General features: G+C 46.1%; 1 protein-coding gene across 9 annotated transcripts in view; it reads left to right on the top strand.

Annotated features, from left to right (window-relative positions):
• The window catches only part of SMOC1 (SPARC related modular calcium binding 1), a 150,858-nt gene extending 140,377 nt beyond the window's left edge, over window positions 1-10,481 (top strand). For 3 of the 9 annotated variants that reach the window (XM_069017575.1, XM_069017574.1, XM_069017567.1), the window contains 2 exons: window positions 5,236-5,286; window positions 5,625-6,027. In XM_069017575.1, the coding sequence (XP_068873676.1) occupies window positions 5,236-5,286; window positions 5,625-5,656 (83 nt within the window). In that variant the 3' untranslated portion in view covers window positions 5,657-6,027. Of the gene's footprint in view, window positions 1-5,235; window positions 5,287-5,624; window positions 6,030-7,019 lie in introns of those variants that run through there. The other 6 variants (XM_069017569.1, XM_069017568.1, XM_069017571.1 and 3 more) reach the window with 6 other exon arrangements.
• The last annotated feature ends 3,071 nt before the right edge of the window (window positions 10,482-13,552 follow it).

Here is a 13,552-nt window from a genome sequence, read left to right as displayed (position 1 = left end):
TAGATTGGAGGGAGATGGTTGGACTACTAAGTGGATAAGGAATTGACTGGATGGTCACATCCAGAGGGTAGTAGTCAATGACTCAAAGTCCCTATGGACATCAGTGACAAGTGGTGTCCCTTGGGGTCCATACTGGGACCAGTGTTATTTAATTTCCTTATTAATGACATAGTGGGATCAAGTACACCCTCAGCAAGTTATCAGGTGACACAAAGCTGAGTGGTGCAGTTGCCATGCCTGAATGATGGGATGTCATCCAAAGGGACCTGGACAAACCCAAGAAGTGGCCCTATGGGAATCTCGTGAGTTTTAAGATGACCAAGTGCAAGGTCCTGCAACTGGTTCAAGGCAATCCCTGATATCAACACAGGCTGGGGATGAACACATCGAGAGCAGCCCTGCCCAGAAGGACTTGGGGGTGCTGCTGGGTGAGAGGCTGGACATGACCCAGCCATGGGCACTCCCAGCCCAGAGAGCCAGTGGTGTCCTGGGCTGCATCCAGAGCAGCGTGGGCAGCAGGGGAGGGAGGGGATTCTGCCCCTCTGCTCTGCTCTGGTGAGACCCCACCTGCAGTGCTGCATCCAGCTCTGGGGTGCCAGCACAGGAGGGACATGGACCTGCTGCAGTGAGTCCAGGGGAGGGACACCAAGATGATTAGGGATGGAGCACCTCTGCTGTGAGGAAAGGCTGAGAGAATTGGGATTGCTCAGCCTGGAAAAGAGAAGGCTTGGGGTGACCTAATTGTGGCCTTCCAGTACCTGAAGGGAGCCTACAGGAAAGATGAGAGGGACTTTTTACAAGAGCACAGAGTGACAGGACAAGGAAGAATAACTTCAAACTGAAAGAGAGTAGATTTAGATTAGATATGAGAAAAAAATTCTTTGCTGTGAAGGTGGTGAGGCACTGGAACAGGTTGCCCAGAGAAGCTGTGGGTGCCCCATCCCTGGAAGTGCTCAAGGCCAGGTTGGATGGGGTTCTGAGCAGCCTGGTCTAGCGAAATGTATCCCTGCCTATGGCAGGGGGGGTTGGAACGAGATGATCGTTAAGGTGTCTTCCAACCCAACCTATTCTATGATTCTGCGATCTTACCCCTACTCTAACTTCCCTTTATCCTGATCACAGATTCATGTAGTCAGTCCCTGTATTTTGCTGTCTGTTTCTTTCTCTGTACCATGGCCTCCAAAGATCTGCTGGGGTCACTGTGGGTTCAAGCCAAGAGCTAGCTAGTACTTTCAGTTGTAAACTGCTAGTCAGATGAAAACAAAACTTTTCATGGAAATGTTTGTGTTTCAGCAAAAGCTTTGTTTGAAAGGTCCTTCTGGTCTGGCTTGGATGAGGAGGGGTTGGAGGGAGGCAAGGAAAGTTTTAATTTCCCCTTGATCTACTTCATTACAAGTGAACTTAGCTCAGATATTCCAAATCCCGTTTGGGTATCCAGTAGCATAAGGACTAAAATGAATTGGGTCATCATTCCAGGTGATTATGCCTCTTGCTAGGCAAATTGAACACTTGTGATGGTTTTGAAAATCAAACATAATACAAATTTTCTAGTATTTAGAATGCTGAGGAAAACAGATATTAAGTGTTCCGCATTTTTATCAGTGTTTTGGTTTTTTTTTTTTTTGGTGGCCAGCTTCACCCAAACATGGAAATAGAGTTGGTTAAAGGAAGCACAGGGCATAGATAACACATTACTGTTACATGTCTCTCAGGGCCTAGAGAGTCCAAATAAGATTTTTATGTGGGGATTCAGCCGGGATATTTGGAAGGGCAAACCTGAATCTGAGCTCTTTCCAGCTTAGAATCAAATCTGTCCGAGATGCCTAGTTCTGTCTGTCTTCCCTTCTTCAGCAGGCTCTTCATGCCTGTAGTAACCTAATATGTGGGTACTGCCAACCAGTCGTTCTCCAGTGAGGAAAACAGCTGCCCAGTGTATCAGAAACCTTTCCTCTTTTCCATCCTTATGGTGACCCAGAAAGCTGCTGGCAAATCTGCTAGGTCTGGTGTCCACTTTGCACAGCTCTTGTCCCTCTTTTTAAACCAGACTTGTTTCTATCAGGTGCCATTTGCATGGAAAAAATGCCATTCTTGGATCTCAGAATGGAGTAGCCACATAAGAGTCAGCCTTTGAGTGTTTGCAGAAGCTGCAAATAGTTTCTTAAACTGGGGCAGAACAGGCAGGCAGGGCTTTTAGCTTGGAGTATGCCAGAAACAGTCTTTGCCATCACTTGATCTAGGATTGTCTGTTTGAGGAATTGTGGAAGGAAAACAGACTGATTTACAGCCTGTTAAAAGTTAGCATTCCTCAGTGTAGTCTGCACAGCCTGAGTTAAGGGGGGAACCATCTGTGATCAAAGAACAAATTTAGCTCTCTGCATTAGTCAAAAGGCAGGATCCTTGAGAGGAGATAGACACACATTGTAAAGCTTTTCTGGAAAGTTACTGGACCCAAGATTAATTGGAGTCCAGTGGTGTTGGAGAGAAGGGCTGTAGTTCTGAGTGAGGCTTATGCTAGTTGTGCTGGCTGCAAAATGCTGGAGTTGAGTTTTACCTCTGTATTCTTCCAAATTCAGAAGACAAAGTCAGCATTTTGTGCCTGCCCAAAGAGGAGCTAAGGGAATAAGCAGCGAAGAAATGTCCCTCTGCCAGCTGACGGGAAGTTCCCTTCTGCCAGCTCAGATCCCGTGATTACTTTGCTATCCAAGAGCTTGTCAGATGGTAGGTGTTGGGCATGCTTCACAGGCCATGAGGACATCTGAGGTGGAACCCAGCCACCAAGAGTGCAGTCCAGAAACAAGACTGAAATACCTTAATTAAAAAGTTTATGTGTGTGTAGTTAAACAGTATGTCACTTTCTACTGCATCTGAGGAAATATTACAGAAGGAAGGAAAAGTAATGGACAATCTGAACAGCAGATTTCATTCCGTGATGTTTTGGACCTTTCTTATTGCTATCTTCAGAAGTAACGGCATGCTTGGGAGGCTGGGAATGAAGTTGCTCTATATTATTACTGTGCCAGCAGCTGTGTGGGAGAAGGTAGCAAAGAGCAGTCACCTGGGAAAGGCCTCTGGACCAATGATGATAGAAAACAATCTGAGTGGCCATGAGAAAACTGTAACCAGGTAATGACTGAATTAAAAAGGAATCTTAAAGTACATTTAATTGCTATTAGATTAGAATCAAAGGAGCTGCCCTGGTTCAGCACTTGGTTTTGTTTGTCATGTTCAGATATTCCCCTTTGAAGAGGTGCTATAATTTGCCTTTAATCTTGACAAAAGTAAGTGGTAGTATGAATCAGGACATCAGTACTGTGTTGAGAACACAAGATAAGGCTGTTTCTCTCCCCAAAAGGTGAAATTTGCTCAGTATGCCTGAGAAATAATTTCTTCCAATAAAACGCTGCTGGGGTTTCCTTGGGGCTTTTTCTTTTGAAAGACACTTGGCCTAATCCAGTGTGACTAGAACTGTTATCCAAAACTGTACTTGTGAGGATGAGCGAATACTCTGCTTTATGAAAATTTCTGGATGATGGGATGTTACCCAATAATGCCCAAGCGTTTCCCAGTTATATGTTAGTAACCCACGGTCGCCACTTGCCATATTCATTCCTCTCTTTTGTGTCAGCAGTGCAGTGTTGTTGTGGCAGGGGTTTGCCTTTGACAGGCATACGTGGCTGGCCTGGTTTGTAGGCAAGCAGGCAGCTGAAGGCTGCTCTCTGCCCTGTGGAAGGCAGCACTCTCTCTCCCCGGAGTAGCAGGGGATGAGCTGCAGCATGGTTTCCTGCATGGCTGCACGGGGCCGTGCCCTCAAGCACACCGGCCGTGGCAGGGAGGGATGCTCCTGCCTTCTGCACACACCAAAGACAGGTGGAGCTCTCTCAGCTCTTGCCGGAGATAGGTTGTGCTCCTGCACAGCACTGTGCTGCAGGCTTACCTGCACTGGGTGTTAAAGGCAAGAGGGTTCTTTTGGTTGCCCTCTGGATGCATGGCCTGGCAGTGCCCTCCGGGGCTCTGGGAGCTGCTCATGAAGGGTCCAGGCTGTGAGTGCTAGTCAGCCCAGGCAGATCCTCTGCCCCTGGCAGTGGAGCCTCTGCCCATGGCAGCAGTGCCATGTTTGACACATGGGCATCAGCGAGCCACAGTGCTGCTGATCCCAGCAGGGCAGGTGGCTGGTACTGGGCTGGTGTCTGGAGGCCGTGGAATAACTTACTGTGCTTACACAGTTTCTCTTAGTAATGTTCTCTGAAGCCAACAAGTCGTGCTTTGCAACCCATTTGAGTCTTGACCACTGTCACCTTTCCCTCCCCCTGCCTTTTTCTTCCCAGCAGCCCCGCTCCCGTCTTGCAGCCCAGCTTCCTACACCTCTCCCCTGCCCTCTGAGCTTCTGCCCATCTCGTCCCTGCACAGAGTGGCATGTGCTGTAGAGTACTTGATGTGCAGAGCAAGCGGTGCAGTCAGGTCATGTGCATGCACAAACCAAAGTCGTAGGCTGGAGTGGAGGGTGGCAACAGGCTTACTGCTGCTGGCTGGGAGCAGGAGTTCCCATTTGCAGCTAATCCCTCCTCTGAAATCAGACGAAGCAGCTCACAGGAAATGTGACATGCTTTCAAGAGCTCCTGTAATCCTTGAGCTGTCTGTATCCAGTGCACAGTAGGAACAGGCTTATTTCTGAGGTGAGAGGCCCTTGCCATGAGCTCCATCTGGTGTAGGGTGTGTGTGCCTGTTACCTCATAATGCAGTCACAGCTCTGCCCTTCTGCCAGGTATAATAAGTTCAGGTCTTTGATTTTAGGCACCTGTTTGTTTGTTTGGTCCAAGTGAAAGATTTAATAAACCTGGGCTATCTATATTGCTGGCACCTTCACTCTATTCTGCCTGCCCCCTTTCTACATGGCATTATTTTGATTGCTTGGGGAAACTTTGTGATACTACTTGCATCCTTCCTTTCTTCTTTCTCCTTCCACAGTTCAGCTTAACCTTGTAATTGTTTCTTGCCCATGCAAAATCTCTGGATTTCATGATATTCAGCTACTACAACACCAAGTATTTAACATCTCTCATCTCAGGCACATTGGTTAGACTCTTGCATGTGACTCTGAAAGGAGTGTTGGCAGGACTTGCTGTGAGCATGCTCAGAGGGGCTCCTTTGAACCTGCCCTCTGGCAACAGACAAGGGAAGGTTCCTTTGTCATGCCATGGCATTTACTGCCTTTAATGTGGTTCTTGGATTTTACAGGTAGCCTGAGCAGTTTGCCCAATGGAAAAAGACAAGGCCTTAACCCTTTCAGTGAGTATCTTGTCAAAATGTTTTCTTTTTTTTCTGTGAAAAGCATATATTGCAGAATTCATTCTCCCCTGCTCTGCCATGTTCATGAACAGCAATATAGAAACAGCTGGAAACCAAAGTTGTTCTTAAGAGGTATAAATAGACCAACATGCAGCTCCACTGCATCATTTCTAAGTCCAGCTCTATGTCTTTTGCTGGAATAGATAATACATTGCTAAGGAATTAGAATAGGATAAAGTAGCTATGGGATGAATACTCTCCTATCCTATTCTCTCTTCTTCTGTCAAGCAATAATTTAGGAGATTTTTTGTGTTTACATTATATTACTCCATGGACAGGTTCCCATGAAGACTCTTCTCTATCATGGTGAAGGTCTGCTCTCTCCTGTATTTTGTGGCATTGAATCACATGGACGCTTTCATCAGGCATGAACAACAACACAATTTGCTTTGATTTTAGACTTGATGCCTCATGATTCTGTTGAGTACTTCTCATTTTGGATTGTAAGAAGCAGTGAGAAGTTCTCCCCTGCCTCTATCTTCAGCCACTTGTTCTATAGCTGTCCTGTATATGTCTGGTTAGACTCCTTTTTGTTTTGAGAAGACCTAGGCTGTGTGTTTGTTTAATGCCAGAAGTCTTCCTACACCTCTTGCTGTCCTCCTTATCATCCTGGGGTATGTATCTGGTGCTGGTGAGATGGGCTGAACAGAGAACTGAAGATAAAGATCAACTATACCTTGTACATTGATGATGTGATGTTTCCTGGTGTGTCCTCCATTCTGAGTACGTACTTGACTTTTGCCTGCTGCTAAAAGCTGAGCAGAGGCATTTGAACAATTGCGTGCTGTGGCTTCAGCCTCTTCCTCGTCACTCAAAGTGCTCAGTGTAGGACAGGTCATCCCCACTCCCACGCTGCACTGCACTTACAGACATGGAAAACAATCAGTTGTTTTTATGAGCTGGTCATTGAGCACTGCAGGCACCTTTTGCAATCAATTGCAAATATGGCTACCTGAAATAATTTTGCATTTGACAGTATTTGCCCCCTGTGACAGGGCATGTTGATCAGCACTGATCCCACTGAGGCCTTTCCTCCCAGTGAAGTAACCTTTCTCCTCTTTGAAAATCAAATCCCTACTTGTGCTTTGTCTTTAGCATGTTTTCACCTGTAATTAATCCACAGAGCTCTAGCTCTGATCCCGTAAGAGCTTTGGTTTTTTTTAAGAACCTTTGATGAAGGGCTTAACAAAAGCTTTCTGAAGAAAGGCCTCCTCCAAGACCTGCTTGTCTGCTAGGGAAGGAGGCAGCTGGCTGTGGCTGATGGGGAGATGGTGGCAGGGCAGCCTGGCAGCAGTGGGTTTCTGCATCAGCTGTGCCAGGCAGAAGAGCAGAGGAAGGGATGTTGGATCAGTTATTTCCCTAGACTGCGTGCCCATTTCCAAGGAGGGGGAGGAAAGTGGTATTTTGTGTTTAAAAATATGTCAGTCCCTAAGGCTCCATGTGACTCATTCAATGCTTTTTTCAGCAAGGCTGTCTCATTAGCCCCTGGTTGTTTTCAGCCTCACAACTTACTCTGGGATCTCAGCTCTCTGGGGCCATGGCTTCAGCAGAGGCTATACTGGATCTTTATCAGTCAGGTTTCTTTTTGTTTTAATTTGCCTTTTTCCCTTACTTGTTCTGTTTCTGTTCTGTTTGTCTTTCTCCTCCTTGCCCACCCCACCCTACCCTTTCAGTAGGTCGCTTGGTGTAGCAGCAGAAGACAAGAAGGGAAGGCAGGAGCTGACCCAAAGGAAGAAAAGTTCCAGTGACAGACAGACACCTTGCTGCTTGTGACCAAGCACGCAGCATCAGCAACATCCAGCGTAGCAGAAGTGGCACCCAGAATGTTTGCACTTTTAAAATAATGGTTTGGGTTTGTTTTTAATTGCTTTTCAATGCCATTATCTAATACTTTGGAAAGTGGAGGGAAGCAGGATCATGACTTTTTAAAATTGGAACAGCTACTGATGATGTAAAATTGAGTTCACTGGGACTCAAAAGAATTTTATATACTGTATATAAATATATATGTAAATTGTACAGTTGTCTTGTACAGGGGTTGGAGTCACTGTTCTGTTCCTCCCTTTGCTTTTGAAGGCTGTTATGGTTAGAGGGACACTTTGCATTTAATGGATTATAGTGATGCATTCATTTCTGCCACCAAACCGTCATTCAGTGGCAAGCCTTAACACCCCCATGCAAAAAGGAGCCAGTGTGTCCGCATGACTTGTTCTTGCAAATACACCCGCAGTGCTCCAGATACCAAATGCTTCCTGAGAGCAGCTGAACCCCTTTTCTTACCCTAAATCCCTCTGCAACTCAGGCAATTGGGCTTTTGAGAGCACAGATTTCACGTCAGTATTGGTGCACTGCAAAGCTGCTTAAAGTAGGGATAGAAAAGGGTTGTATTAGGGATGTGCAAACGTAGTTTGTGCACCCGTTGCAAGTTGGGCAGAAATGAAATACAAATGCATTGCTATTCAGGCTCAGATAATATGCTTAGCGAAGATGTGCCATGCCTCTGGAATCTAAAGCTGTAGGAAGGATGTGGGAGCCATAGGCCCAGTAGAGTCAGTGGAGTGAAGTCTTGCATCTTCCTCTCTGACAAAGTGTTCATCTATATGTTGTACAACAATAAACATTTTGAGAAGCCTGCTAAAAGCAGCATTAGCCTGCCTTGTGCTTTGCTGAAGGGCAAAGAATGTACTTGTCAGTGCAGACAAACACAGTCATGCTGCTGGTCCCCAAGAGTCTGCTTTACTTATGTTTCAACAGTACAGCTTGGGCCGTGCTCACTGATGAAGCGGTGACTTTTCTTGTCCTTGGTGGTTGTGTATCCAAGCTCCCCTTCTGCACAGTGGTGTGCCTGCCCACTTTGCCTGATTTGCTGTTGCCAGTACCTCCTGGGTACTGTGACACTGAGGTGTGATTAGCAGTAACAAAGAAGGCTTGGAGTGAGGAGTCTGGCATTCTTGAAGGCCACAGGGGCTGTTTCAACCACTAGCAGTTTTACCAAAGTTGTTTCTTTGGCAAGGGTGTCCATATCAGCAGTCCTAGGTTTGGGCAGAGTGTGGTGGGACATGCAGTGTTTTGCTTTGTGTATTTCCAACCACTGGCAGCACTCGCCTGTTCTGAGCAGCCTCCCACTTCAGACCTGGTCATCCTTCTGCCACTTACCTCTGGACCAAGCGCTTGTTAGAAGAAACCGTAGTGAAGGTGATGAAATGACATGCTAATATGAGATCACACGAAAAATTGCTTGTAATAGCAATGGGTTACTGTAGACACTGGACTCATCCCTCAAGGGTGTTTTGCTTTGGTAAAAGATGATAGAACACAGCATCTTCACTCAGTCATGTCATCGTGACAATAGCATGAGATAATACATCACCAAAAAAAGTGCCCTGATGCATTAAGTTAGTGCTTGTTGACAAAATGGAAAGGTAAAAAAAAAGAAAAATTAACAAGCTTTTCTATAAATAACCATTTAAGAGTAGTAATAACTCTTCCTCTGGGAAGTATATTGGAGCTAATGAAACCATATTACATGGTTGAAAACACCTCTGGTAATATCTGAAGTATACATCACATCACCATAATATAAAGAAGTCATCTCTTCAGCAAGAGCAGATCCTGCTGCTGGATCTTCATGGTTTCTCACATACAGTGTATGTGCTTTTTTGGCCTGCAAGCTCCCACCTTCTTGATTGCTTCTTCTCTTTTTGTTTGTTGTTATTTTGGGTTTTTTTTTTAATGCCCAGGGCACATCTTTTGTGTGTTGAAATAATTTGGTTTAGTGTATAGTTAGAGATGTCTCTGCCACACTCACTAATCCTATTGTAGGGAGTAAAGAATGAAAGAAACTGTATAAAAAAAAACCCTCTCCATTTTAATATTCTAGTTTTAGGGATTAAAAGTTCTGGCTGCTGGGTTGGTTGGTGTTTGGTGGTTTGGGGTTTTTTGGGGGGTGGGGTTTTTTTGTTTGTTTGGTGGTGTTTTGTTTTGTTTTTTGTTTGATTGGGATTTTTTAATGTATAGCTACATCCAGCAGAAGCAGACAGTTGGATGCCTCTAGGAATTCTGTCAGCCAGGCACTGGGGTTGGGCAGTGCCCCACAAGATTGTGGGGGGACTGCAGAGCTGCTAAAACTGACTGCATCTCCTTCTGGAAGTAAACCAGCCAGCCACCACTCCTGCTTGTCACATAAATCCTTCTGCTGACCTCCTTTTTCTCATCCTTGTGTCCTTCCCTTCCAAAAGGCCTGTATTCACATGCGGTTTGCAACTAAAACTGGGTCAGTTCTTCAAGGAAGGCAAACAAGGGGTGGCTGTTGGTTAAATTTGGTATTCATGGGTATTCCTGTTGCTAGGCCAGGCTGACTTTATGGATGGATTGGGGACCAAGCATTACACTGCTTTCCCCTTTCACAAGACAAGTCCTGACTTGCTGAATTTGCATGGGTCTCCGAGCAGCTTCTGGCAGCACTTGTACATTGCCATGGAAGGCCCAACCAGCATGATCGTGGTAGAGGTCGGGTTACTTGTTCTGGGTTTGTGTTGGAGGATTGTGCAGACCATACTGGTCCTGATTCACACAGCTGTGAGCTGTCCAACAACCTGTACTCATCAGATGAGAGCAGTGCCTCAGCTGCCCACTTCCCCTCTTGGTTTTATTTCCAGTCCACCTGGCTGCCAGGCCAAATTGTCCTTATCTGGTGGTTGTAAGCAGTCTTCTGCTCTGCCTTGCATCAGTAGCATCTTCCTGAAGCTGGAACACAGGGAGTGTCAGTGTTGTGCCTGAAAGCAGACCATGGGCTTGTGTCTCTTCATCCTTCAAGTTGTCCTGGGCCTCTGCAGCTCTACTTTGAATGATGGCTGAAAACAGCTGGGACAGAGAAGAGTCCCAGGACTCAACAGTTCAAGTCATCTGTTCTTGCTGCCAGAAGTAAAAAAATCTTATATTTTCTTGCTGATCTTCCAAGGGCATAGTGTGTTGTAGGAAATTGCATTACAGTGGGATTCATACATGTGAAGGCACTGCTTTCCATGGCCTGAGTTTATATTGAACTTACCCTGCCCCAGCACATTTCTGCCTATGGCATAATTTGTTGAACTGAAAGGCATCTGTTTGGTTTTGGTTTTGTAATAAAATAGGTAACTTTTGCTCCAGTGTCTTGTGGTCGTTTCTTGTTGAATCTTGATTTCCAGTTATCCCTACAGGGCTGTTGGAGAGGGAAGGGGACTCTCCTACTTGGAGAGTCAAGTGTCAGTCTGTGGTTGGATTTGGAGGTCTGTGGTGTTCCTCCCCTGTGTGTAAGCAGGCTGAATTAAAACAAGCTCCAGAGTGCATCTCTGTGGTTCGATGACAGCTGATCTGCCCAGCCTGCTTAGAAAGGCTGTGAAGCTTCAGCAGGATTGTAGAGATGATTACAGAAGGTGGGACATGGGATCTCGTAGCACAGTTTCCCCCACCATGGGTAGGAGACGGGCACTGCAGCTTGCATGTCCTCGCCCCTCCCTTTCACATGGGAGCCTTCATACTTTGCTTTGCAGGTCATGCCTTGCTACATGGGAGCCTGAAATAGTATCTTCTAGCTGTTGTCTAAAAACTTTTAATCCTCAGAGATGATAAGTAACAAGCCATGCTGGAAAGCTGCTGTTACTGTAAAACATAGGTTTTTGTAGGCTACGAGGAAGTGGCATTCATCGGAGGCTGCAGCACGAGGTCCATGGCAGAGGAGGCCACACACTGTCCCCTTCAAGTGCATTTGACCAGCTTTGTCATCATTGTCATTTCACTTGATTGCATGTAAATCTCTTGCAATGAATAAGGACACAACTTGTTTATGGCACATGAAAGGCAAGGCAGTTGCAGTCCCAGGGGAGGGTTTCTGTTTGTATGGTAGTCACAGGCTGGATTGTTTGTAGATGGCCATGGAGGGCTCTGCTAAGTCTTCAGGTGCAAATTCAAGAGTAAAAGAAGGAAATGCAGTGACAGCCAGTGTGCATATGTCAAGAACGAACTGGCAAACCAAGCTAATTTCCTTGTGTTACCAAGGGTAACAAGTTCTTGGGCTAAGGGAAGAGCAGCAGCTGTCTCTGGAGTTCTGCAAGACAACTGAAAACAGGAAAAGGATCTTTTGAAAAAGAAAAGCCCAATTCCTTGGCCATGCTTCCTGGTTCTGGAGTTGACATGAGGTACCCCAAGAGGCCTTCACCCTTTTCCTGGCCTTGCTGCCATTCTGTAAGCAAGTCAAAAGAACTGTGAAGGGCTTGCTTCTGCCTCTGCTTCCGACAGTGACACTGCCAGAAGACTTTTCATTCTCTTTTTCCTCCCCCTGCCTTCTTTCCTCTTTTATGTAACATAACTAACAAAATCGAGATGCAGAATGTTGACCTTCTGAATTCTCAGCAGCCAGCCCTTACGAGCCATTTCAGGCAGAATAACTTGGAAACTGTTCAAAAGCTGATATTAAGTTGGACAGAAGGATCTGCAGAAGTGATGCTCCTTAGTTTGGAGACACTTTGAATAGAAAGAGGGTTAAAAAATGCCACCTTAGAAACCAGGAGTCTTAACAGGAAGTGTGTGTTAGAGTGTTTGCCAGAAAACCCAAGACTGCTTACTTTGGGAAGCAATAATGCTTTCTGTAATTCTGCTGAGGGCCTCCTTACTGATTTTAATGGTGGGTTTTGTTTTGCAAAGGAGCCTTGCCTGTTCACTCCAGGAGTTGTCTAGCTGTCTAGTTGTTCAGAAACCACCACAAGCTCTATGCTGTGTGTTGTAGCACAAACCTACATCCCCATCTCCTACAAAAGCATAAATGAACATTTTTTACACATTATATTTTCTTTCAGCACTTTGGCACTGTGCTGGGGGTCTGCAGCTGAGGCAGAGGAGCCATGGCCCCGTGGTGTGCTCAGCCAGCCCACACCCACAGGCCAGGCAGTGGTGGTGGGTGGCTCTCTGCCCCCAGCTGAGCTAGACCTGCACTGTGCTGCAGGCGGAGGGGCACACAGGGTATACACTGGGTGATGAGGGAGGCAGCTGCTTGTGCCTCCAGTGGAGATTGAGGTTTCCACACCTTGCCTCCTCTCTGGTGCCAGCAGGAATAGCTCAGGTGTCCTGCATATGACTCACGACTAGGTGGCCCTAGTTTGGACCTCAGAGGGGTTTCTTGGTGCAAGGTGTGGGAGTCTGAAGTACAGATGAATACAGCTCACCTTATTAAAGAAATTCAGTGCCAGCACAAAACAGGTCCTTAACTCATTGCTTCATGGTGTGTGAACAAAGGACTCTGGTGAAACTGTTCTTCTGTAGCATCTCAGTGCTATGCTTCAAGCACTTAAAAACTGCAGTTTGAGTGCCCAGTGTCTCATTTCACAGCACAGCTCTGGCCTTGCATAGCACAAGTGCCACTGCTATCTCCTTCAGTCATGATTTTGGCTGGGACCACTGAAGTGATTCCTGCTGGCTTCACCATGTCAGAAAAGAGCTGACACAGCATCTGACTGGCGAGAGAGCTATTTCTGAAGTGACTTGGATGTTCCCACTCTGAGCTGGCAGGTTGTCTCAGAGAAAGCTGTGTGAAGGTGGCTGAGGCTGGATTTGTTCAGCTGCAGCTTGCCCTATGAATGTTGGAGCCATCAGCATTCCAGTATCTCTTCCAGTATCACTGGTGAATACATTCTTCTCCCCAGACTTGGGATGACTGGACAATAGTATCCCCTTTATCTCAAGTTCCTGTCACAGTCCAAATTCCAGTTAGCTGGCATATTTGGGGAAAGGGTGGGTTTCTGTGGTTGTAGATGGACAACAAGGTTTCTTTGCAGTCTGCTACAGTGGGCAAAAGTCCTCTGATAATTTTAGCAATGTTTAAGCCATTAACTTGAAACAATTTTAACAGCTCCAGAGATGCAAAAATTTGCTTTTATGTTGGGCTGCAGGTGAACAAATCCAGCCTCAGCCACCTTCACACAGCTTTCTCTGAGACAACCTGCCAGCTCAGAGTGAGAACATCCAAGTCACTTCAGAAATAGCTCTCTCTCCTCAGCCAGATGCTGTTTCAGCTTTTATCTGTTATATGGAAAGAGGCAAACCCTGTGAGGTGGGTACTGTCTCTTCGTCCTTACTCAAGTGAACTCAGCTGTGATAACTCCCCTGCTGGGGAAGTACCATTCATACATAGCCTGAAGGTTTTCATCTCTGCTGATGGGCCAATAATGGACTC

The sequence above is a fragment of the Aphelocoma coerulescens genome, chromosome 5, assembly GCF_041296385.1.
Source record: "Aphelocoma coerulescens isolate FSJ_1873_10779 chromosome 5, UR_Acoe_1.0, whole genome shotgun sequence".
NCBI lineage: Eukaryota > Metazoa > Chordata > Aves > Passeriformes > Corvidae > Aphelocoma > Aphelocoma coerulescens.
The sequence above is the reverse complement of the archived record's forward strand: the minus strand, read 5'-3'. Positions and strand labels throughout refer to the sequence as shown.